Source organism: Lygodium microphyllum, chromosome 19 (assembly GCF_053477565.2).
Source record: "Lygodium microphyllum isolate KBCC chromosome 19, Lygodium_microphyllum_v1.1.10, whole genome shotgun sequence".
Classification (NCBI taxonomy): Eukaryota; Viridiplantae; Streptophyta; class Polypodiopsida; order Schizaeales; family Lygodiaceae; genus Lygodium; species Lygodium microphyllum.
In genome coordinates this window covers 68,577,401-68,602,514 of record NC_141153.1, presented here as the reverse complement: position 1 = coordinate 68,602,514, position 25,114 = coordinate 68,577,401, and the positions used below count along the sequence as shown (strand labels likewise).

Below are 25,114 nucleotides of genomic sequence, written 5' to 3'. Positions count from 1 at the left end.
GTCAAGCAAGATAGGTCTAATTTAATTGAAGAATAATCCAATGATGACCGGCTCCAAACTGGCCTAGTAACAAAGCTGAGATTAGAAATAACAGACTTAAAAGTGTTCGATAAAGTAGCACCACATTGTCAATATAAACAGAGTATATCAGGTATAGAAAGTATACAAAGTATAACAGACGATGGGTGTTCTTAACAAAGTGACACCACATTGCCATAGAAGGGGAGGCCAACAGGCGTATGAGAAGAAATAGGCACTAGGTGCTCAACAAAACACCACCGCCACATTCTCATAAAAGACGAGGATGTTGCCAAACCTTAATCATGAGGCTGGACACTGAACATAAAGGCACTGATCCTCGGCCATTGCAGTAAGGAACTTTTCTAAAATCAACAGCATTCAATGGCTTGGCTTGAATAAAGTCTCTTTTCACACAAACCACTGGCATAACTAAGAAGGTATGGGACTTCAAACTAAGAAGGTATAGACCTTAATGCTAAGCAACTTCCATATTAGTTCAGTGTTCTGAATAGAGAGCTTCAATGCAAGTTGCATAAAAGTAAACTGGAATCCACTGTTCTTATCAAGAACTACCTTACAGCAAAGAGCTGTCATGAACATTAAACGGTAAAATTTAAGCTTCTCCAAGATTACAGCAAAATAGGCCAATCATTAAAAACTGCACACCTGCTACCTTCATAGCCTCACCTGTCCAGTAAATACAGTGCTGGGTTTGTAACTTTTGAGACATTCAGATGTCTAGAAGGACCACCCAATCATACATTTCATTTAGCTTGAGAGATGCAGATGTCTAGGAGGACCAACCACTCATACATTGCATTCAACTTATAGATGATCCAAGGCACTCAGCATATGGCAATCTCGTCCAAACGATCTTACAAAATAGACCAATCATTAAAAACTGCACACCTGCTACCTTCATAGCCTCACCTGTCCAGTAAATACAGTGCTGGGTTTGTAACTTTTGAGACATTCAGATGTCTAGAAGGACCACCCAATCATACATTTCATTTAGCTTGAGAGATGCAGATGTCTAGGAGGACCAACCACTCATACATTGCATTCAACTTATAGATGATCCAAGGCACTCCGCATATGGCAATCTCGTCCAAACGATCTTACAAAATAGACCAATCATTAAAAACTGCACACCTGCTACCTTCATAGCCTCACCTGTCCAGTAAATACAGTGCTGGGTTTGTAACTTTTGAGACATTCAGATGTCTAGAAGGACCACCCAATTATACATTTCATTTAGCTTGAGAGATGCAGATGTCTAGGAGGACCAACCACTCATACATTGCATTCAACTTATAGATGATCCAAGGCACTCAGCATATGGCAATCTCGTCCAAACGATCTTACAAAATTGGGGAGGTTGAAGAAGGAAAATGAGGTCTTAGAAATATTTTGATTATACACATTTGTGGAAAAATTTTGGAGAAGCAGACTGCCAGGACCTTTAAGCCTCCGTATGTGACCTTTTAGTCAACTCTCTACTCAAAACTCATGCTTTGAATGAATTTGCTAGGCCCTTCCCAGTAGCTGATATGAGCAGCCAAATCTGCTGGCTTTGCTAGAAATACGTATCAGCAGAACCTGTAACAATCTTGTGCAAAAATTGCTACTCGCTGGTCAGACATGACCCACAAATGTCAGCACCATTTTTGTAAGATTATGCTTACTCCATACAAGATGCTGTCATTATTCTTGATGTTCTTCTCAATGAATCACTGCATCTGGAACAGAGCCAAGTCTATCAACCATCTCCAGAGTTGGTTGTGAAAGCTCGTTATAAGCCCCATGTGACAGGCTTGCTCTAGCAGTCCTAAAACTGCCAGACTTTGAAACTGATGCGTGAGGCGAAGTAATAGACTGCGAACGACTACAGAATAATCCACTTGATGATAAGTACAAAAATCATGAAAAGGCAAAGACAGATAAGAATCATCACACACAACACCATGCCCCCTTTCTTCTGAGTCTTTTCAGCCTGCAAAACCACCAGTAACATTATTCTCAGTTGTAGGGAATGTTTGAAGTGCATGTAAAACAGAGCTACCAAATAAAGCAGCTGGCTTTGCAAATTCTTCAACCTACCCTTTCGAGTTGTTTCACTCCCTCCTCCACTGAGGCAGCCACATTTTGTATGTTATAATCAATACGATCAACAATGGTTCCCTGAAAGCAGATGACAGATATCATACTGCTGCTTTTTGTTAACAAGCAAAAAATACTAATACAAAACCCTGTTAATGACTGCATTTAAAATATTTCATGTACCTGATCTATCACGAGCACAGAGAGATCTTTCATTATTTGCGCTAAATCATTTACCGATTCCACTATCTGTAACACAACAGGAAGCTGTGAGCAAAATCTATGGCACCATAAAATTGCAGCATTAGGCAGTCTAATCTGCTTACCTGATGAATTTCTTTCTCTCTTTCAGCTGTAAGAGTCTCAGCTTTCTTGACACGAGACATTTGCTGCCTGCTAAAGCCCTGCAAATACAACTTTCTCAGGAACAAATAGAAGAAGCCATGTATGGGCTAGCTGCCTAGCGAGCCCGAAACAGTCTATTTGCACTTCCACAACCAAAGATGTCATCCATTAAAGTATGCTTAACCACATGCACTACTAGACAAATATGTAACCAGTGCACTAGGAGACAAGTATGCTTATTCATTTGCACTAGTAGACAAATATGTATACCACTGCTGAAGTTACACAAATTCAATAATAAGATACGATACCAGATCATCATCGTCATCAATACTGATTGATGTCTGATCACTGAGATTCATACCAATATCAGCTCCCGCTGGAAACTGCAAATAAGGATGTGATAAGAACATTGAAAATACAGTAATTATGCGCAGCACAGCTAAAGAAACATATTATTTGTTCATACATCCTGTTGCTGTCGTAAACGTTCTAAGTAGCCCTTCTGCTGCTTTCGAAATTCCATTGACAAAGACTGGAGATTAGTGGCCAATGATCTCTGTTTTCCAGAAGATACAGAAAGAGAATAGATTACTAACAAACAACAAGGAATAAGGTAAACAGAAATGGTAAAAACATCTTACCGCATTAGGCACACTGGTCCTATTCATCTATGTGCATTTCTTGCTTCTATAACATCAACCAAGAGCAACTTACAAAGCTCTTGGAGAAGGCCAGATATTATTTTCAAAAGATCTCCATAACCACTACAGAAACACAATGTCTTCTTCAGCTACTTGTGTGAGAACATACAGTATCATTGCTGTGTCCACTGCTAAAAAGCTAGGCCGCACTGAACATTTTAATAGGGCCCCAAGATTTAAAAATTTAGGAACAATGGTTGCATTAAACCTACTCAAAAAAATGACCTACAACACAGTTGCACTGCCTGCTTCACATTTCCCTTATGGTATAGAGGCTTCATGACCTAATCTCTCCACAGTTATTCACATTCTTAATGAATATCTCTGATAGATTTCCAAGAGATTCACAGTAGGAACAAACAAGCAATATACCACAAGCTATAAGTAGCTATGGATTTTAAGTGAAAGCCATGGCATAACACCTGAAGACAGAAGTTTAATTCTCATCACCAGGCTGGTCCAAGCCTCGTGCACTTTCTTAGCCAAGAAGTCACAGTTAAGAACTGAAAAAGAATGTTTTTTTTTTTATTACTTCATTAAAATTCATTCATGTCAAAGTACTCACTTGTACATTCTTTCTGAGATTTGCATCCTCACTGGGTCCTTTACCAGCAGAAAGCCGCTGAAGATTCTGCTCACATTTTTTTAACAGACGTGTGACTTCTTGTGTTAACGATTCTATGGTCCGCTGTTCTTCCTTGCTGTCACCAAATGTAGGCCTCAGAGCCTTGGCATGGGCTTTCACTAATTCATTCATCTTTGTGCGAGCCCGCTGCATGTCATTTGATATTTCCTCCGAGATATCTACCCAGGCTGGTGGTAGACCCACAGTGACAGCCCCTGCCCTACAGCAACGTAGGAAGCTAAAATTTGTCAAAACTCAAGCCAGGTTAAGAAAATCAAATTGACGTTATGAATCAAAAGTATAGATTAATGTTGATATTAAGGTACTTGATTGTATCTAAATCCTAGTATTACTGTTGTTTCTCAACTTCCATGTATTTCCATCCTTTTTTAGCTCACCGACACACTACATCACACATTGAGAGGTGGACTGTGGTGGTGGTGGTGGCTTTAGTATCATTGATTAAAATTTTTAATTCACAAATGGCAACCCACGCACAATCCTTTCACTTTTCAGGTGGGCCCTGGCTAAAACAGGCTGCACAGGCAACCAACTCGCTACAACAACAGACATGGAGGAATGACTGTAGCTACAGCATGCCAGCATACAAAGAGGCGCACAATATCCAGAATAGCTAGAACTGAGAGAAAGTGATCCGCTGTAAAAGGGACTTGTGGTTAGTCACCTGAATGAGCAGGTGTTGTAGATACAAAGATGGGACCATGATGTATGTGCTTAAGTGATGACAAGATTTGTACAGTCCAGTGAGAATAGTCAGACATCAATGCAATGGGCAAGGAGAGGTCAATGCCTTGGTGGAGTGTATGGACTGTACATGGACCAGACAAGATGATGGTAGCACCGGCAGCAATCGTGAAGCTGTCACAAAAAATGTGTGAACCCAGCCAGGCAAAAGGCTGGTCATATTTGAAGGGACTCCAGCAGCAAAGCTGGCTCTATGGGAAATCACCTTCTTCCTCTCGTATTTCCATCTCAGCATGGGCTTGTTGAGCTAAAAATTCCTTCCGTATTGATTAGCTCTTGAAAACAGCCCCAAAACACACAAATTACCAAAAGTTTCATTAAATAGGGAGTGATTCTATAGAGTTACTATGTCCCACATGCAAAACCTTAATTTGGGAGGATCCTTCTGCATCTATAAATAGATAGCCTGCCCACCATTCAGCCTCATCCTTGTCTTGCATGTTTCAGCCATCAGCCCTCTTCCACTACCTGTCCAACCCCTGGCAATTACTGCTATGTTATCTACAACTGTCGCCCAGCCTCCCATTGTTGCTAATGATCAGTTGACATCATCTTCAGCCAGTTACATTGCTATGTTTACCAATTCTAGCCCCAAAAACTGCTGCATTCCAGTTTCCAGCTTGCTACCCTTCCATTTCCAACATCACCTAATTTGTGTTTGCATCTACTACAGGTTGTTTTTGTGTTTTCAGCACTTTTCTTCATTAACCTCTTCTCTAACTGGTGGTTACTGCACTCAGGATCCATCTCTAGTGGGACGAAACACATTGATATCTCCCTTAGCCCGCTCCCACAAGAGCAACCGGCTGTTGGACAGCTCTACCCTTGAGCATCTTTTACATTCTTTCCTTCATTTATTGCATTCATTCATTCACTTTAGAATTCTCTCTATTCTCTGTTTGTATGCATTTTTGTGTTCTGTGTTTTGCCTTTTGCGTTTAGGGTTTAGGTTTTGCATTTATTGCGTTACTATCCAAGTTATTGTGTTTTAGTCATGTTTGTACATTCTATGTTTTCTCTTCACAAACCCTAGCATATCTTCACATGGTATATTGTATTAGAGCCAGTGCTCTTGTAAAGAGTATCTTGTGAATATTGTGGAGGCTTGGTTTTGTGCGAGGTACAAGAACGATACGAAATTGATTCCTGATGTCTCATACATCTTCTTCTTAAGATCCCACAATGTCTTATCAGGCTTCTCCATCATTGGAGGCCTTGAGGAGGTATTATGGAATCAACAAGGAAAATAACACCCCGCCATCACCTTCATATTCTTTTTCTTCTCTTGTTCCAAACTTTAGTCACATGACAAAAGAGGAGTTTGAAGTGTAAATGCACATCACATATAGTTGAGTTTACACCCCTCCTCCTAGCTTTGCTACTATATTCAGACCAACTAGTGAGACTCGCCACCTCTGGGAACATGCAGAACATACAACACTTGAGATGACTAGAGACCTATCTTCTTCATCTCAGCCAAGCCCAATCTTAGGTTTCACCAGAGCAAGGGCACTCGCGTTGTCCACGCACAGCTCCGTAGGTCCTGTCTAAGGAAAGTCAATCTCCACCATCATACAATGGAGCCAAACTGCCTCCATGGCGGTAGAACAAAGGGCACGATACTTAGCCTCTGCAGAAGAAAGAGCCACAGTAGGCTGATTCTTACTACTCCAAGAGATAGCTCCCGATCCAAAGGAGAGAGTATAACCAATAGTGGACCATCTCAAATCCACATTAACTGCCCAATCAGAGTCACTCCAACCAAAAAGAGTAACCCCCTCTCCATACATGATCCCGTAGGATCGAGTCCCCTATAAATACCGAAGAATGTGCAAAGTCACTCTCCAATGATCTTGGGTAGGAGTCTTCATAAAAGAAGACAAGAAAGCCACCACAAAAGAGATGCATGGCCAAGTATGAATAAGCCAGATCGAAGAGCCAAAAAAGCACCTATAATGGCTAGCATCAATAAGGGAATCTCCTGCTGCCACAAGCTTGGACTCAAGGTCCATGGGGCAAGAAAGAGACCGATACTCGGCCAAATCAAGCACTGAAAGAAACTCGGAGATGTACCTATGCTGGGAAATAAAAATGCCATGTGCCATCTAATAGATCTCCAATCCAAGAAAGAAGTGAAGGATCCTAAGATCCGTCATGTCAAGCTTCTGTCTCAAAATCCCCCATGTCCAATCAACCTCCTATGTAGAGCTCACAATGATGATAAGATCATCCACATACAAAATAATCAGAACACAACTGTCACCTGCAACCGTGCAAAGGTTGGGGTCATATACTAATTAATGGAAGCCACTCTATAAGAAGAACCAATCCTCTAGTACCAAGCCTGGGAGCTTGCTTCAGGCCATAAAAAAGGGCTTTCTGGAACTTGTAGACATGGTCCTCCTTCCCCTGCACAAGAAAACCTAGAGCCTGGGAAACATAAATCTCCTCCTCGAGGACACCATTCAAGAAAGCGGACTTGACATCCATCTAGTAAATAGGCCAATGATTATGGGCAGCGATAGCCATGAAAGCCCGAATAGTAGACATCTAAGCTGTAGGTGCAAAAGTCTCAAAATAGTCCAATCCTACACGTTGTGCAAAACCATTGGCAACAAGCTTGACTTTGTGCTTGTCCAACGAACCATCTCCAAGATATTTGGTCTTAAAGAACCACTTCACACCAATCACCTTCCGCTTCCAAGGTCGCAAAACCAACTCCCAAGTCTCATTGCGCTTGATAGAATCAAGCTTAGCCTGTATAGCCTGCCTCCAAACATCCTGTGCAAGAGCCTCATTTACTATAGTAGGCTCTCTATCCTGAAGAATCTGTGACATATAAGTATAGTTCACACAGAGTGAACTATCTCACTGGGCCTATAAGCGAGCTGATTTATATGGACTTGAAGGGATAGCAAGAAAGTGAGAAACACCAAAATCCTACATAAGCCATCGATACCACAAAGGAATGTGGAGAGGCTCATCCTGTTGCAAGGGAGACAAGAAAGTCCCCGATACCTATAATGCACCCGTCGAAGAAAGGGACTCCCCCTCCTAAAGTGAAGGGACATCCTCCTGATCTAGGAAGGCTCCCATCCTAACGATAAAGAACCCCCTACAAGACTTCGGAGAGGAGGCTAGAGGGATGGAAATACTCGGTGAAGAAGCATCCGTCAGGGATGGAAAGGAAGCAAGGGTAGATGGAGGAGTAAGAAAGGGGGAGGAGCCAATGAAGAGGGAGGGATGCTAATAGGGAACTTGGAAAGAAGAAGAGGAACTGAGGGTGGGGGAGAGTCAGGCAAGGATGAGGGATCACCTACGCAAGAACCATCAACCGGATCGTCAGAGACCGCAACCTCATCAAAGATCACATCTCAACTCACCTTAATCTTCCATGTGGATGGGTCGTAAAGCCAATAGCCCTTCGTGGTCGTGCTATATCCCACAAAGATAAGCTTCCGTGACTTTGAGTCAAGCTTCATCAGCCTCTTATTCTTGTCCACATGGACATATGCCTCGCATCCAAAGATATGAGAATGGGACACATAAGGCTTCTTCCCAAAGAGAGCCTCGTAGGGGGTCATGATGTGAATGTAGCCATAGCCTCACCCCAAAGGGAATGTGGGAGGCCCCTATGCTCCAACATGGATCGCGCCACCTCCAACATGGTCCGATTCGCCCTCTCTACCACACCATTCTCAAATGGTGTGTTTGAATGGGAGTACTTCACCCCAATCCCGTGATCCCTTCAAAACTCAAAAAAGAGGTTAGAAGTAAACTCGCCACCATGGAAGTTGTTTATGTCTCCACAAACACCTTCCACTCACAGAAGCAAGAGTACACATCACTCTTTGTACTCCAAAAAATAAGGCCACACATAACGACTAAAGTCATCAACAATTAGCATCAAATACTTGGCCTTCCAAAGGAAGGCCGTGCCCATAGGGCCATAAAGGTCAATGTGAACCAACTCAAGCAGTGAAGAAGCCCATCATGTGGCAACCTGGGGATGTGGTTGCCAATACTGTTTGCTCCTCAAGCAACTAGTGAAAAGGGTGTGAATAGGAGGCAAAATCAAGAAGGCCCTCCACCATCTTCCTCCGAGAAGCTGTCAAATCGCATCCATGTTTAAATGACCATACCGAGCATGCCAAAGCAGCCCAAGCTTGTGGAAGTCCTCGCGGCCAAGACTGTGAACGTGTAAAGTCCATCTTTCTATGTATCGGTCCAAAGAGCCACTCCCATAGACTCATCCTCCACAGTCACTGCATCTCTGGTGAAGACCATAAACAAATAAGAGGTTGAACCCCAGCTCCGGAACATAAAGAACTCTAACAAAAGAAGACTGTTTGTCTAGTAATAGAGGAATGGCTCCCATTCCAAGAACTGGAACTATAGAGTTGTCACCAATGGTGACAGTGCCCCCTCTAGATCTCAAATCCTGAAGTCAATCTTGTATGTAGGTCATATGAGAAGAAGCGCCACTATCCGTGAGCCAAGGCTTCTCCTGGCAAGGAAAAGTAAGAGTCGTATCCTCCTCGGCAAGTATATGCAAAAAGATAGATTATGTTCTAGCAGGCGTCGCCTTCAAATCCTTCTCCTTTGTCTTCAAATGGGGGTACTTCTACCAATAATTCTCCTCGAGATGAGTGCCCTTCCCACAATGTGGACACTTGGGCTTCTTCTCCTTCGAATCCTTCTTGTCCTCTTCATTCTTCTCCTTGATCTCCTCCTCCTCCTCCTGCTTCTTCCCTCCTCTTGTACACATTGTAAATGCCTTGGTGGAGCCAAAACCACTAGATGCCACCCCTCTGAGTCGCTCGTCATACTCCAAGACAAGTAGTGAAAGCTCCTCCCATAAAAGTCTCTCGCGAGTTCTCGAGGTGATAAGGCTAGTGTAGAAGACATCAAACCAGGGAGAGGGCAACTGAGTCAAGAGAGTCACAACCATATCCTTAAAAGAGATCTTCCGTCCAAGAGAGGCAAGCTCGCCTCTCATATCCTCCATTTTCATGATGTGCTTTTTCATAGAAGGAGAGACATCAAGACTAAGCATCCGCAGCTTCTTCTCAAGGGAGATCTTGTGGGCAAACGTCTTGTGTTGATACAAAGACACAAGCTTGCTCCACACTTCCACCGCAATCTTCAACCTGTGAACATGCACAAAAACAGAGTCCAGCGTACTCATAAAGAGAGAAGTTTTGGCTCGAGAATTGAGCCAATCCCATAAGGTAGCATGCTCCATAGAAAGCCTATGAGTTGTATCCTCCTTAGGTGAAGAAATGAGCTCCAAAAGATCAAAGGTGCCAAGCATACACTCCACCTTCCAAGACCACAAGGGATAGTTGGAGCCATCCAGTTTGTCTTCTTTGGGTATAGAAGGGAGAATAGGCACCTAAATAGAGGATATCAAGGAAGGCATCTTCACTTCAAATGAGACCTTCACTTTAGATGGGGCCCATTGTGATAGATGATTAGAAGAAGGATGAGTTCAAGGAGACTCCTCCCATTGTTGGTAATCACGAAACTCCCGATAATCACATCTCCGCTCAGACGAGTGGTGTGAGATAAGCTCCTCATATAAGTCATCAAAGCCTTGAAACTAATAAGACATCTTCCGAATCTGCAATCATCCTAAAAGCTGCAACACAAGACAAATAATGGAATGTGCCGCCTACACACAAGGACTGTCGCCTGAGAGAGAGAGAGAGAGGAAAAGCTGCCGCCGCCTCACCAGATGATGTCACCTCCTTCTAAATGGTATCATCTCCTCTTGTAGGCCTTTGTCGCCTCTTCTAGCTGCGTTTGCAGCAAAACACAAATGTTGCCACCAAAAAAGGTGATGCCTCCACAGAATGCTGCATTTGCAGCAAATGCAAGGGCTAACGGCTCTGTTTGATGGTTTGGACAACTCCTCTGCAAAGGATCTCACCTCCGTGCTCTCAATTAGGCTCCGATACCATGTGAGGGTGCGCAACGAAAGAAGAAACACAAGCACAAAGAGAGAGAGAGAGAAGGAAACAAAAGATGAAGGAAGAAATACTGCACTAATTGAAGTAGAATGCTAAATACAATGATGAGGACTGACCAGTCCTTGCACACAGCCCGGAGCATCAGTGAGACACCAAATCAGGCTGAGATGATCAAAGCAGCACCAATGATGGAGAGTGTCGGAGAGGTGCTGAAGATAACCCACAAAAGTGAGAGACTGATCAATGAGATGGCTATAAGTAGCCAACACTCTCCAAACCTAGCCAACTAATGAAAAAAATGGAAAAAATAATGACAAAAATAACCATCAATCGTGGAGCAGTCTAACACTGACCAAAGGTGGAAACCTCCTGGCAGACTAAGAGAATACACAAGAAATGTGCCTAAAATGGGAGAAACGCACACTAAGTTGCCAAAGCTCCCATGTCTCCGTCAAACTCTAACAAGAGCTCACAACCAGGAGATGACAGAGTGGCATGACTAAAGCAAGCAAGCTTACACCTTCTTCATTCCAAAACCTTGGATTGCACCCCACTTCTACATCTAGTACCCTAAGAGTTGGATCCTCCATCTCCGCTCCTAGCACTCTCCCTTTCCCCGCATCATATTCTACCTACTCTCACTTTACTACCTCTTTGCCCCATGGCACATCGTTAGGAGGGGAGAATGCCACCCTTTAACTATGTGCCTTCCACATCCACACGTGAGCACTTCTTTCCACCTTGGGATGATTGTTATGGGCATCCCCCTCAATACCCCCACTCACTCACCTCCGCATCCATCGACCTTCCAGACATGGGGATTTCCATCCTCTGCTTATGGTACACCGTCACACGCTCCATGGGTCAATCCCACGCAAGGATTCCCATCCTCTACCCCATGTGTCCCTATTTCTCCTACATGGGGTACTCATGAGGTCACCATGCCCATGCCTTGTCAATCTATTCTCACTTTTGGATCCAATGTGCGCACTTCATGCATGCATGGTGAGCACTCTAGGATTAATTCTTGAGTGCCCTCCACTCCTCCACCTTACCCAACCTACCAATCTTTCCTATCCTACAACACTGCCACTCCTATTACTACGGTCAAGAATGCCTTTAAGGATAAGACTTGCTTTAATGAGTTTAATTTTACCACTTGGTCAAACTTCATGCAACAAGTGCTTGAATCTCAAGCTCTTTGGGATCGAGTTGTTGGTCTAGAGCCTATGCTAGATCCTCGACTACCTCATCCTGCTCACGTACATCAATGGAGAGCACGCACTACCACAATCAATGTTGAGTTAATGCAAGGGTTGTTTCTTGAGTTCCACTCTCAACTACAATATTTTCCCCTCGCATCTAAGAATAGGAGTCATCTCATTGACCACTATGTGGCACAAGATAACACTTGTCGTATCAATCTTGACTTTGAGCTTCAAGAGTTTTCCATTAAGGAGGGGATGATCTGAAAGCCAAGTTTGGTAAATATCGGTGGTTACTCGCTGAGTTTACCACTACTGGTTCACCGAAGTCAAATGATGATCAAGGTACATTCTTTTGAATAGACTATCTAAAAAATACTTCCACTTCATTCAGCGCATCTTCTCGTTGCCCTGATTGCTGACCTTCTATGAGTTTGAGTGTCAATTCTTGCATCACGCGTGGCCATGCAATCAAGTCCGCAAGAAGTCCTCCACATACTCTTATTCTAAGAGGACTCTGGCTGCCTCTTCTTCCCAAGGGAAAACTAATAGTGGCAAAAACTCACAAGATGCGAAGGCAAGCCAAAACAAGGGTGACACCCCTTCCTCTGATGGAAACAAAGAACCAAAATCCATCTGGCAACAACTCCCTAAGAAAAATAGGTTTTGCACACACTGTCAAAGATCGATCCATGTGAATGAGTGTCATGCCAAGGCCCAGGGTCTTCCTCCTAAGAAACCTTAGTAGACTGCTGTAATTGCCTCCGCTCCTGCTAGACAGTCCAATGGGGCTATGCCTCTCGTTGTTGCCCCATCTACTCCTACCCTAGGGGCCGTTGGACATTTGGCATGAAAACAGCCTTAATAACCTATATCTTTCAAGACTCCTACAGGATTAGCTGATTGGTCTACTAGCTCCTCATTTTTTGCACTCGTTGCATATATTCCTAGGTCAATCTCTACACCTCCATCTAGAACTGCTTCTCCACCATGTCACATAGAGAACAATCTGTTGATGGGCATAACTAATGGTGGCCACATCCTTAGTCTTTCTTTCTTTAGTCTTCCATTGCATTCACTCATACATGCTAAAAACAGCCTTTCTTCTTGAAATGGGTGGTGGCAACCTGATTTAAGAGTTAATTACAACAATAAATAAATGCACATAAAATGAAATACACACTTTACCATAACATTCTTGGACAGTAGACACCCTGTTGGCTCCAAAATTGGCGCCCCTTGCAGTATTTCTTTAGCTTTCATTCAATCGGAAGGAGTACAACTTGAGATTATTCAATCTCCTCCTACTAACCAATTGCTCTTGCTGTCATAAATGACAAGCAAGCCTTTTGGGTTATTTGCCCCTCGATTCACTCACGACTTCTTCTCCAATTTGACCCTTGGCTGGCCAAATGCTGCCCCAAATCAATTCAGGATGGGCTGGCTCCTGAAATCCCTTGATAATCTTCAATTATCAGTTGTTGATTTCAGTCCCTTGAGCCTTCAATCTCTGGCATGGATCCCAAGGTGGCTGTTGAACCCTAATTTTTGTTGTAAATTAGGGTTTACTGCAGAAATTATAGATCAGCCCACCAAAAATGGCTAAAATCTCCTCCAAATGGCTGAGAATGGCTGAGCATAGACTGAAGGAGATGAGAGAATGCTGTAAAGAGAGAAAATTTTGAGATTTGTCACGAAGAACTAATCAAAATTAGTTGCTGCCCTGCTGTACCAGCCCCAAACTGATGCACCAACAACAATAGGAGCATCAGAGGCTGTGATCTTCAGAAGAAAGTGCATCAACAGCAATTCCCAGCTTTCCAAGGTCAAGAATATGCAATCTCCATCACCAAAATGGTCTCCAATGGCTGGGAAATGGCCCCAAAAGCTAGCAGCAACAGTCCAACACTTCTTCCCAACAGCTCCAAAATGAAAAAACGAGATTTCCCTCTCCCTAAAGCCGTATTTAGCCTTTTTCCCACTTGCATGGGAAAGTTTTGCCAAGTGGCAGCTTTCTTAATCCATTTTCAGCAATTTCCAATCAATTAATTAATTTTCAGAATTAATTAATTCTGAAAATTAATTCAACTCTTAATCCATACCCAGAAAATTGACCTTGCCTATCCAAAAATTAATTGGCTAGGCCATTTGCAACCCAAAGTGGTCCCATGCATTAATTGACCCTTGGACAAGCATTGATCCATTAATTAATGCCTATAGAATCTAACAAGTGTAACTTGTTACAACTTTTGCCTTTGACACCCATCTTTTTCACAGGGTCCTTCGGCCTTCAATTGTGAAAAAGTAGCTTGCACCTCACATGTGCAACACGTGCATCTTTTAATTGCACATTTGATTAATCCTTTAATCAAATGTCAATTAAACATAAGCAAAGCATCAAATTTTCACGTCCTCGTGATAGATCGCCCCCTTGAAATCCTTACAATCGTCCTCGATTGCACTGTAATGTGTCAAAGCAAACAATATTGCACTAGAATTTTCACAAGGCATCATAGTCAACACAACATTGGCCACTGCTGGCTAACTATCTCATATGCCCACCATTTGCTGAAAATTTCCAGCCAGCATAAAGCTCAACAATAGTCCAGAACTGTTGCTAGAAACTCATCGGATGCATCCCAAACTCTTGTTTCTCAACAGTGCTAACTACACAACCATAGTAAAGCATAAACCGAGCCGAAACCATGGCTGAATTGTCAATGGCATTCAGTACACATGCTACTGTCCATAGAACCAGCTGAATACCACTGAAACTAATGATCATACATTGAAAACTAGAACTCGGTAATCAGTCTCTCATGATCATAACTTGATGCAAACGTACAGTTTCAGAGCTGCAGTGAAAACCATACCCATCTGCATACATACCACAGTGACTAGTACACTGAATAGTGACCTCATGGCAGACATACCGTCAGCACAGTACCTTGGATGCATGCTGAATACATCCGAGATCCACTATACACGAGAGCGGTCCATTCCTGGATGAGTGGAAGTGCTACCTCCCCCTTGAGTATCAAGTGGTACTCTTGATCCTTGCCCTGCTGAACCTGAAAGAGCCCGATCCAAAGTCGGCTCTAAGTGAAAGGAATCAAGGTAAAGCTGCAACAACTGAGGATGGTCTACCAAGTCATCCTCTTCCATCCATTTAGCATCCATTGGTGAACAGTTATGAAACTTCACCCAATAGCTTTTGGAAGCTTTACCTTTGACCTTTTCTCTTTATGTGCCAAAATCTGTTCGAATACCAATATCTCATTCAACTCCTTTACATTGGATTGAATTTCAACAGCTACATCCTTAGGCACATCAGCATAAAAAGGCCTCAACAAGTTCACATGAAAGGCATAGTGTATCTGCTAGTGTAGAGGCAATTTCCATGATAGCCAGCATTAAACGGAGCATTTGCATGACCAACACTTATTCCTTGAGCCCCAAAAGCACAACATGGTACCGATGCTTGCCCATATGTGTGATTTTGCACACCAGGTATCATACTGGTATGATGCCACCATACATCAGATTATGCATTCCATGAGCCATACCCGAGTACATTGGGTTATGCAAGCCATGCATTGGTTGCTGAAAATTATGGGGAGGTGTGCCATACATTCCCACATTTGGTCGCTCACCCACCATAGCATGAAAAATTGTGCTACCACCAAAGTAAGTTGGCTGCCCCAAATTCTCATGCAAACCTTGCTATCCAAAAACCATAGGATTAGAATTTACATCATGAACTTGTATATGCTTTTCTTGCCCAACTGGCACCAACTGTTTTTGACCATGAGCATCTTAAGAAGGCTTTGGCTTGTTCTTTGGTGCATCTGACTATCCCGAAGTTCTAGAAGAGGATTTTCTCTTCTTGCCCTTGTTGTCTTCGTAGGAGTGTTCAAAAACCGAGTAAACTGAGGATCTTTTGCCAATTCAGCAAAGATGTTGGCTGCTGCCCTCATTCGATTCTTGAATGCATCATCGAATTCCATTTCCTCTTGTTAATCATCAGCCTCTTTCTGCATTGAGGGTCCAACATCTTGGCCTTCAGCCACATTTTCAGCATGTTCTCCATGATTCCTGCCTTGTCCAAGATCAGACATTGCATTTCCTTCTTTCACATGTGAATGTAAATCATGAGAGGCATCATACTGCTTGATTGCATCCCACTGTACAAAGACATCTTGCTGTAATTTCTCAACTAACCACAAAGATCAACACTAGCACAAAGCTTTGGCTTGCAATTAGGTGCCTCGGGCCCACCAAATCAAGAGATTTGATGTGTCCCGGCAATGGAACCATGAAACCAGCCTACCTTCTTGGAATGGGTGGTGACAACCTGATTTAAGAGTTAATTACAATAATAAATAAATGCACATAAAATGAAATACATACTTTACCATAACATTCTTGAACAATAGACAACCTGTCGGCCCCAAAATTGGTGCCCCTTGCAGTATTTCTTTAGCTTTCATTCAATTGGAAGGAGTACAACTTGAGATTCTTCAATCTCCTCCTGCTAACCAATTGCTCTTGCTGCCATAAATGACCAGCAAGCCTTTTGGGTCATTTTCCCCTTGATTCACCCAGGACTTCTTTTCCAATTTGACCCTTGGCTGGCCAAATGCTGCCCCAAATCAATTCGGGATGGGCTGGCTCTTAAAATCCATGCCCAGAAAATTGACCTTGCCCATCCAAAAATTAATTGGCTAGGCCATTTGCAACCCAAAGTGGTCCCATGCATTAATTGACCCTTGGACAAGCATTAATCCATTAATTAATGCCTAGTCCCTAGTGTCACCACTGACACTTAATGGCCAATTAATGGTCCTAGGAATAAACTGACACCAAAATTCACCTAGAATCTAACAAGTGTAACTTGTTACAACTTTTGCCTTTGACACCCATCTTTTTCACAGGGTCCTTTGGCCTTCAACTGTGAAAAAGTAGCTTGCACCTCACATGTGCAACATATGTGCATCTTTTAATTTCACATTTGATTAATCCTTTAATCAAATGTCAATTAAACATAAGCAAAGCATCAAATTTTCACGTCCTCATTACACATGCACCCTCATTGCATTGTTTTTTCATTTACCTCTTATTTTCTGTCTTGTTTTGCTTTGGAGCATCTCACTACTGACCTTTGCTTTGCAGATTATGATCTCTCTTGCAAGGTTTTGTATTTCACTATAGGACTAACATGCAAGTTTGCATTGGTCCTTCCTGAGATGGAGACATGGGATACACATCATTCCTTTCAAGGTTTCATCATTCTAGGAGATTTACTCTTCTCCTAGTATGCTAGGTTCCCGTCCCGAGGTGGATTGTGCCGCATCTCTCTTTATCCTATCATGGAAATAATCTCTACCTTGCTCTTCCGGTCAAGGTGCTTCATCTTGATCTTCATCTATCACCATGGTTCTCGACACCACATAAAGACTGACATCAGGCTCCTCTTTCTTCTTCGGCCTCAATATCCATGGTTGAAAGGGGGTTTCTACTCTTTCATAGTATTCTACAGGTTTTGGTACTTATCTTCGACATTAGCCTTCTCCCCTTGTTATACCTTCTCCTTTGCATTGCATGATTTCATCGTAAAGGGTACTTGGAAAGTGAGCAATTTTCCCATAAAGAACATTGTTCAAGTGACACTGTTGCATTCACATCTCATCATGTAGCATTACTCTATGCATCTCATTGCTCAAAGCACACCTGGGTGGATCTTGAGCTGTCTCCACTGGTAATTCTTCACCACCTCACCACCATTCATTATACTTTCCCTCATCATTGACGCACTTGAGGGGTTGGGTTAGCTCGTGTATTTTATGATGTGTTGGATATCTAACCATCCCTTCTCATTCTCACCACAAGGCATGGTTACAAGCCATATCTATTCTCTTATCCAAAAAAAAACAAAAAAAAACAAAAAACAAAAAAAGATTCAATATGGTTCCATTTGCCTTTGCAAGACTTGGTAGGTCATTGGGCAGCCGACGAGCACCATCACTTGTGTAGTCTTGATAGACCATTGGCAGACGACATGTACCCTTTGTCCAATGCCCCAGTTACTATGGTGTGGAATGCCTTGCAAATAATCAAAAGTTTCATTAAAGGGGAGTGCTAGAGAGTTTATTCTCCCACATGCAAAACCCTAAATTGGAAGGATCCTTCTACATCTATAAATAGACAAGTTGCTCACCATTTAGAACCATCCTTGTCTTGCAGGTTTCAGCCCTCTTTCACTAGTTGTCCAACCCCTAGCAACTACTACTACATGATCTACAACTATTGCCCAACATCCCACTACTGCCAATCATCAGCTACAATCATGTTCAGGCAGTTACATTGTGTGTGTACCAGTTCTGGCCCCAGAAACTACTGTGTTCTCGTTTTCAACCGACTATCCTTCCATTTCTAACATCAACCTAATTTTTATTAGAATCTACAATAGGTCGTTTTTGTGTTTTCAGCACTTTTCTTCATCAGCCTCTATTCCAACTAGTGGTTACTACACTGCAGATCTGTCTCCTATGGACAACACACATTGGCACCTCCTCCCTCACCTGCTTCCATAAGAGTCACCGACTATTGGACAGCTTTGCCCTTGGGCCTCTTCTACATTCTTTCCTTCGTTTACAGCATTCATTATTCACTTCAGAGTTCTCTCTATTATCTGCTTTTGTGTTTTGTGTTTTGCGTTTTGCATTTAGGGTTTGCATTTATTGCATTACTATCTAAGTTATTGTCTTTTAGTCATGTTTGTATATTCTTGTTGGCCCAGGCATGAAGTACTCACGCGATTAATTGGTAGAGAATGAATTAATTGATGCACAATAACTCAACCACGAAGAGAGATGATGTATTAATGAGTTGAGAGAGAATAAAACACCGAAGGCAATCACAATAAATAATGCCACACTTATGTGCTAATGAGGCATGAAGTGTCTATCTATAACAAATGGCTTAGCCGTCATAGAAAACCCTAAAATAAACCATAACCCTAGTGACACTTAGTGCCTAGGACACTAGGGGCAACAACTGCATTTGATGAAGATTTAAATACCTAGGAAGCCCACATCATGGATCAAAGGGCATCAACGTGTAGCCCACAAGATGGCCTTTAAATACCCTCCATGAAATGGGCAAATTGATCTAGGAAAAATGACACAATCCTAGAAAATAAAAAGAAATATAACATTGTGGTTGCACAAGTTCATCCAAGTGGATATAGCAACCTATGACAATACAAAGAATGATAGATCATGGAACAAATGGAATCAAGTTCAAGGCTAGCCGAAAAGCCTACAACTTTGATCGAGGAAGAGCCTTTGTGAAAAGATCTGCCAAGTTGTCTTCAGTGGGTATGTAAGACAACTATGTTTCTCCAACTGACATCCCGCTCACAAACATAATGGTAATGAACTTCTATATATCGTGTGCGGGTATGAAACACTTGGTTCTGCACAATAGCCAAAGCACTCTAGCTGTTAGTGTAGATAATTGTTGGAGCTGTCTAGTCCACATGAAGATCTACAAGTAACTTATGGAGCCAAACACACCCATTGTGGCTGTGAACACTACTCTATACTCAACTTCACAACTAAAAGTAGCAACTGTAGTTTGTTTCTTGCTAAACCAAGAAACAAGAGATGTGCCCAAGACCCAATCATTGTTAGAATATCCATGCAAAGAGAGTGAAGAATCAGCCTTGTTGAGAAGGCCAAGATCTCGTGCCTTTAAGATACCAAAAGACACGCTTCACTGTTTGCCAATGAAGTACTGAAGGGTTGTGCATATATTTGCTCAATTGGAAGACAACAAACTAAATATTGGGCCTCGTGTGACATAGATAAATAATCAAGTATCCAATAGCTTGTTGATATACAATAGTATCAAAGGATTCACTACCATCATCAAAAGTAAATCTGAAATCAAGCTCCAAGGGAGTAAACACAAGCTTGCAATCCTCAAATTGAAGTGCTGAAAACGTTGTCCAATATACTCGGACTGCGTCATAATGATGCTTCCCTCGATGGTGGCAAATTGGATACCCAAATAATAGTGAAGAAGACCAAGATCTTGTGATAGTGCACAACAGAAGAAGGAACTCGAACACAGAGAAAGAGAGACAATTTGCAAGAGAATAAGAAAAGAAACCTGCACTGAACAAGGAACAAATGCTGAATACAGGACAAATCAGTCCCTGCGCGCAACCCACAACGTTAGTAAAGGCACCAGATCAGGCTGATGATGACGGCAGCAACCAAGACGGAGGAAGATGATGGAATCGGAGTGTGCACCTGTGAAGGAAGGAGGGAAGATGATAATCTAATTAGCTGCCAAGTGGCAAATGGCTATAAATAGCCAAAAATCCCAAAAATTGGCCGACCTGAAAATTGGGGGCAAAAATATGTCCAAAACCAGCATTTAATGCTGGTAAAAATACCAGAAATGCTTAGAAAAATCCCAGAAAGGGTGAACAATGTCTGCCAGGTGAGGCAGGCTAAAGAATGTAGAAACTACCTCAGGAAATGCACATAAAATCCCGATTGGAGGAGAAAATGCACTGAAATGCAATAAACTGAGTGATCTAGAATGAGCTACCTCCTCCATCAAAACAAGTGATAGACAAGTCAGAGCTCCTAAAGTCCTCGTTTGACTCAGACCGAGGCTCACACGCAGGAGATGACAAGGCATGACAAACATGACTGCTAACACCCCCTCTTAGATCCTTGATGTGGCGGAAGGCCAAGGAAGAAACGGATCCTGGGGTGGCAAGAGGAATGCCAATGTCGATGAAGGTTGCCGATGAAGAAGCTCCTCACGATCTTGGAAAGTCCCCTCTAAAACACTAGGGGCTAGGAAATCCACAGCCGCATCACCGAGATCGTCCCCCTCTAAAAGGGATGGGGGGTACAAGGGAACCACTGGAGGAGAGGGTGGGGGTGTCAGAGTGCAGCGATGCGGAAGCGTGGGACCAAGACTGAGAGAGAGTGAACGCAGAGAGAAGAGAGAGAGAGAAAGAGACAGTGGAAGATGAAGATCTACTGTATAAAGTGTGCTGTATACAAAGATATGCAGATATGTACACGGGCGCAGTGCACGGGACTGCATGTCTCCACCTCGACGATGCAACGTGCTATTCACCTCGAAGTACTCTGCAGTCTCCACAAATCTCCAGCCTGAAATCTGCAAAACAGAACTGTGGAAGAATGTGCAGAATGTCAGCTATAAATAGCCGAAAATAATGTGATCAGAAATGACAGGTCGGCTGCATTAAATGCAGCCGACTGGTACAGTCCGACTGGACTGCCACGTGGCTGGCCAACTGGTACAATCCGACCAGACTGCCACGTGGCTGCCTGCTTGGCCAGGGACTGATCGCTAACACCCCTCTCAGAGCCTGGACAAGGCAAAGGCCTGAGGGATCTGGCATGTCTCCGAAGTAGAGCCTGGGGAAGCGCCTTCGTAAACAAATCTGCAAGATTGTCCTCCGTCTTGCAATACTCCACAGCTATGGTCTCATACAGAAGCTTCTCCCTGATGAAGTGGTACCGGATCTCTATGTGCTTCGTCCGGGCATGGAAAACAGGATTCCGTGCCAAGGCAATGCAACTCTCATTGTCACATCGCAGAAAAGTAGAACAAGTCTGGGGGCATCCAAGCTCCTCCAACAATCTCCGAAGCCACACAGCCTCACATGTGGTGGAAGACGCGGCCCGATACTCCGCCTCAGTAGACGAAAGGGCTACCGTGGGCTGCTTCTTGCTACTCCATGAGATAACACCTGCACCCAAGGTAAAACAATAGCCTGTAGTAGACCGCCTGTGGTCCAGATCGCCAGCCCAATCCAAGTCGCTCCAACCTGCAAGTACAAGATTTGAACCACCTGTGCCTGCTGGATAATGAATCCCTAAGTCAGAGGTCCCTCTCAAATACCGAAGTATCCGCTGAGCAGCCTGCCAATGCACCGTCTGAGGTTCACTCATGAACCCCGCCAAGAGACCAACAGCAAAACAAAGATCAACACGAGTGTTGAGGAGCCAAATCAATGATCCAATCAATTGACGGTAGCGGGAAGCATCCGCCAAGGGAGAATCTGAATGTGAAGTGGCCTTCCAGTTCGGATCCATAGGAGTAGAAATGGTCCGACAATCCTCCATCGCAAAAGAAACCAAGAGCTCCTATACATATCTCTGCTGAGAGATGAAAATCCCCCTCTGAGACTGATAAATCTCATGGCCCAAGAAGAAGTGGAGTAGACCCAAGTCCGTCATCTCGAACGCCTGATGTAAAGCTGCCTTCGTCTCTTTGACCTTCTGTTCATGATCACCTCTGACAATCAAATCGTCAACATACAACACAAAAAGCACACAACCAGCCTCGAAAGTGTGTACATAAAGCTACGGATCGGCCTTGGAACGCCGATATCCCAACTGTGACTGAAGGAACGAGTCAATCTTCTCGGTCTATGCACGCGAAGCCTGCTTGAGACCATACAAGGCCTTCTTTAACTTGTAGACTTGCCCATCTGAAGATCCAAAGCCAGGAGGCTGCTCTACATAGATCTCCTCCTCCAAATCACCACTGAGGAAGGCCAACTTCACATCCAACTGGTAGACAGGCCATCTCCTATGGCCAGCCAAGGCAAAAACAGCTCGAATAGTCGCCATACGAGCAGTGGGGGCAAAAGTATCATGACAGTCAATCCCGAGGCGCTGAGCAAAACCTTTAGCAACAAGGCGAACCTTGTGCTTGTCCAAAGAACCATCGCTAAGGTACTTGGTCTTGAAGACCCATTTGACGCCAATCACCTTCTTATGCGAGGGGCGGGGCACCACCAAGTGCCATTCCTCTCAATAGCCTCCAACTCGGCTTCCATAGCTTTCTTCCATGTTGCGGACTGTAAAGCCTCCTTCACAGAGGTGGGCTCTCGATCCTGCATAACACGGGTCATCAAACAATAGTTAGAGCAAACAAGCTCCGTAGAATGTGCTCGGTGCCTCCATGACCGCCGCGGACCATCCTGCGGTCCCCACTCCTCAGGGACCCCCTCGATCCCTGAATCTCGGAGTGTGTCATGGGCCCAACGAGGAGGAGACCGACCTCTCCTCGTCGCTCTCCATCAACTGAAGACTCTGGGATATCCACCAGTTGTAACTCCTCGGGGGTGACCGGTGGAACAGTAGACTTTGTATCGGAAACAGAATCAGAATCAAAAGGCACTGGCTCCAAAGGAATTGTCTCAGGAGCCCAACTCTCCCCTGGATCTCCAAGAACGGGATGCTCCTCACCCGCTACTATAGCCGGAACCTCCACGAACCGCACATCTCGACTGGTGTACATATCCCGCTTTACGGGATCATACAAGCGATAGCCTTGGGACTAAGAGCTGTAGCCAACAAACACCTGTCTTCGAAAAGCCGCTTCAAATTTATCATGATGAGTCTTGGAAATGTGAACATAGGCATTACACCCAAAAACCTTGAAATAAGAAACATCGGTCTTAGCCCCAAAGTAGCCTCAAAAGGTGTCATCCCATCAACGGCCGAAGTGGGGGATCAGTTAAGGATGTGGACTGCAGTAGCCACAATCTCGGCCCACAAAAAATGAGGTGTCTGGCGGTGCTCCATCATGGTGCGCGCCATCTCGATCACACTTCGGTTCTTCCGTTCAAGAATGCCATATTCTTGAGGAGTGTTGGTGTTAGCAAACTCCTGGTGAATGCCTTTATCTGCACAAAAACGAGCAAACTCATTAGAAACAAATTCACCACCCTTGTCGGAGCGCAAGGTCTTCATGCTGTAGTCATCTACGATCAACATGAAGTACGAGCTCCCTTTCAAGGACTCATTTCTCATAGGGCCACAAAGATCCATAGATACAAGCTCCATCGGTGTAGTACATCGCCGCGAAGCTTTGTTGGGAATCGTATCCCTATGCTGCTTCCCATGAATGCAGGAGACGCAGGGCTGCTGGCTCACCACTATGTCCGGCAACCCTCGAACAAGCTATCTACGTGACGCCCTCCGAAGATAATCATAGTTTAGGTGACCAAACCGAGCATGCCATAGCTCTGACTGTGTTTGAGAGGTAAGAAAAAGAGTAGGAGAGCGGTAGAAGACGTCAATTTGTAGATGCCATTCTTCTCATATCCTAATGAGAGAACCTTCCTTGACCCACGATCAAGGACTCGCACCGAATCACTGTCAAACTCCACCAAAAGTCCAAGTGAACAAATCTTATGAACCGAAAGTAGATGATACCCTAGACCTGGCACATGCAAGACCTCTGAGGTATGAGTACCACCACGTCCATCTGGAATAAGCTGCATCTCACCTCGTCCTGCAATAGACACCGAAGAGCTATCTCCAATGAGAATCTGCCCACGCGAAGGTCGCAACTGGGCAACACCAACTGATGAAGGAGTCATGTGCCAAGAGGCACCACTGTCAACGATCCACTCTCAAGCCTAGGGAGCTGTCATCGCAGCATCAGAAGCCTTCGATGTAGAGTCCTCAATGACTGCTAGATGAAGAAACGCAGCTGATGAGGGTGCAGCCACCGCTCCAGAATCCTTTGAGTCCTTGTTGGTGTCCTTCTTGTCCTTGTCGAGGCAATCCTTCTTCCAATGGCCGGTCTTACCACAAATATGGCATGCCGATTCTTTATCCTTGTCCTTCTTTGACTTGTTGTCGTCCTTCTTCTTCTTTTGGTCCTTCCCCTTCTTTTGAGAGGCTTGACCTGTCAAAGCTTCCGACTTGAAAGCATGCTGTCCCTTCAGTCGTTCCTCTTGGTCCAAGACCATAGGAACCAACTCTTCCCACCGAAGAGTAGACTCGCGCCCTGAAGCAATAAGGGCGGAGTAAAAAGCACCGAATCGTGGCGGCAATTAGGACAGAAGTGTGATCGCCATGTCTTCGAAGGAAATCGGCTTCCCCGCATTCTTAACCTGCATCTGAAGCTGTCTAAGCTTGTTGATGTGCTTCCACAATGAAGAAGACTTGTTCACGGACAAGGTCCGCATCTGCACCTCCAAAGAAACCCTCTTCATAAGGGTCATCCGATTATACATCTGGTCAAGCTCCAACCATATCTCCTGAGCCACCGTCAAGTGCTCGATGTGGGCTATCACGGCTGTAGTACAAGACAGAAAAAGAAAAGAACAAATCCGGGCATTCAGTTTGTCCCAGTGAGACTGTGCCTTGGCCAACTCCGCACGAGCATCGGAAGAGAGTTTGGACTCATCTCTCATTGAGGGCCGATCGATCTCCTCCTGTACAAGCTCTACCAAATCATAAGACTCAAGGATGGCCAACATCATCACGCGCCAAATGCGATAATTGTCGCCATCGAGCT

General features: G+C 43.9%; 1 protein-coding gene across 2 annotated transcripts in view; it reads right to left on the bottom strand.

The window, feature by feature from the left end:
- Window positions 1-1,244: 1,244 nt before the first annotated feature.
- The window catches only part of LOC148019988 (syntaxin-43-like), a 44,487-nt gene continuing 20,617 nt past the window's right edge, over window positions 1,245-25,114 (bottom strand). Inside the window, exons 2-8 of one of the 2 annotated variants that reach the window (XM_087700232.1) lie at window positions 3,736-4,015; window positions 2,936-3,025; window positions 2,778-2,852; window positions 2,448-2,525; window positions 2,305-2,370; window positions 2,122-2,202; window positions 1,245-2,014 (exon numbers count right to left, since the gene is read on the bottom strand). In XM_087700232.1, the coding sequence (XP_087556358.1) occupies window positions 1,907-2,014; window positions 2,122-2,202; window positions 2,305-2,370; window positions 2,448-2,525; window positions 2,778-2,852; window positions 2,936-3,025; window positions 3,736-4,015 (778 nt within the window). In that variant the 3' untranslated portion in view covers window positions 1,245-1,906. The remainder of the gene's footprint in view (window positions 2,015-2,121; window positions 2,203-2,304; window positions 2,371-2,447; window positions 2,526-2,777; window positions 2,853-2,935; window positions 3,026-3,735; window positions 4,016-25,114) is intronic. The other variant, XM_087700234.1, reaches the window with a different exon arrangement.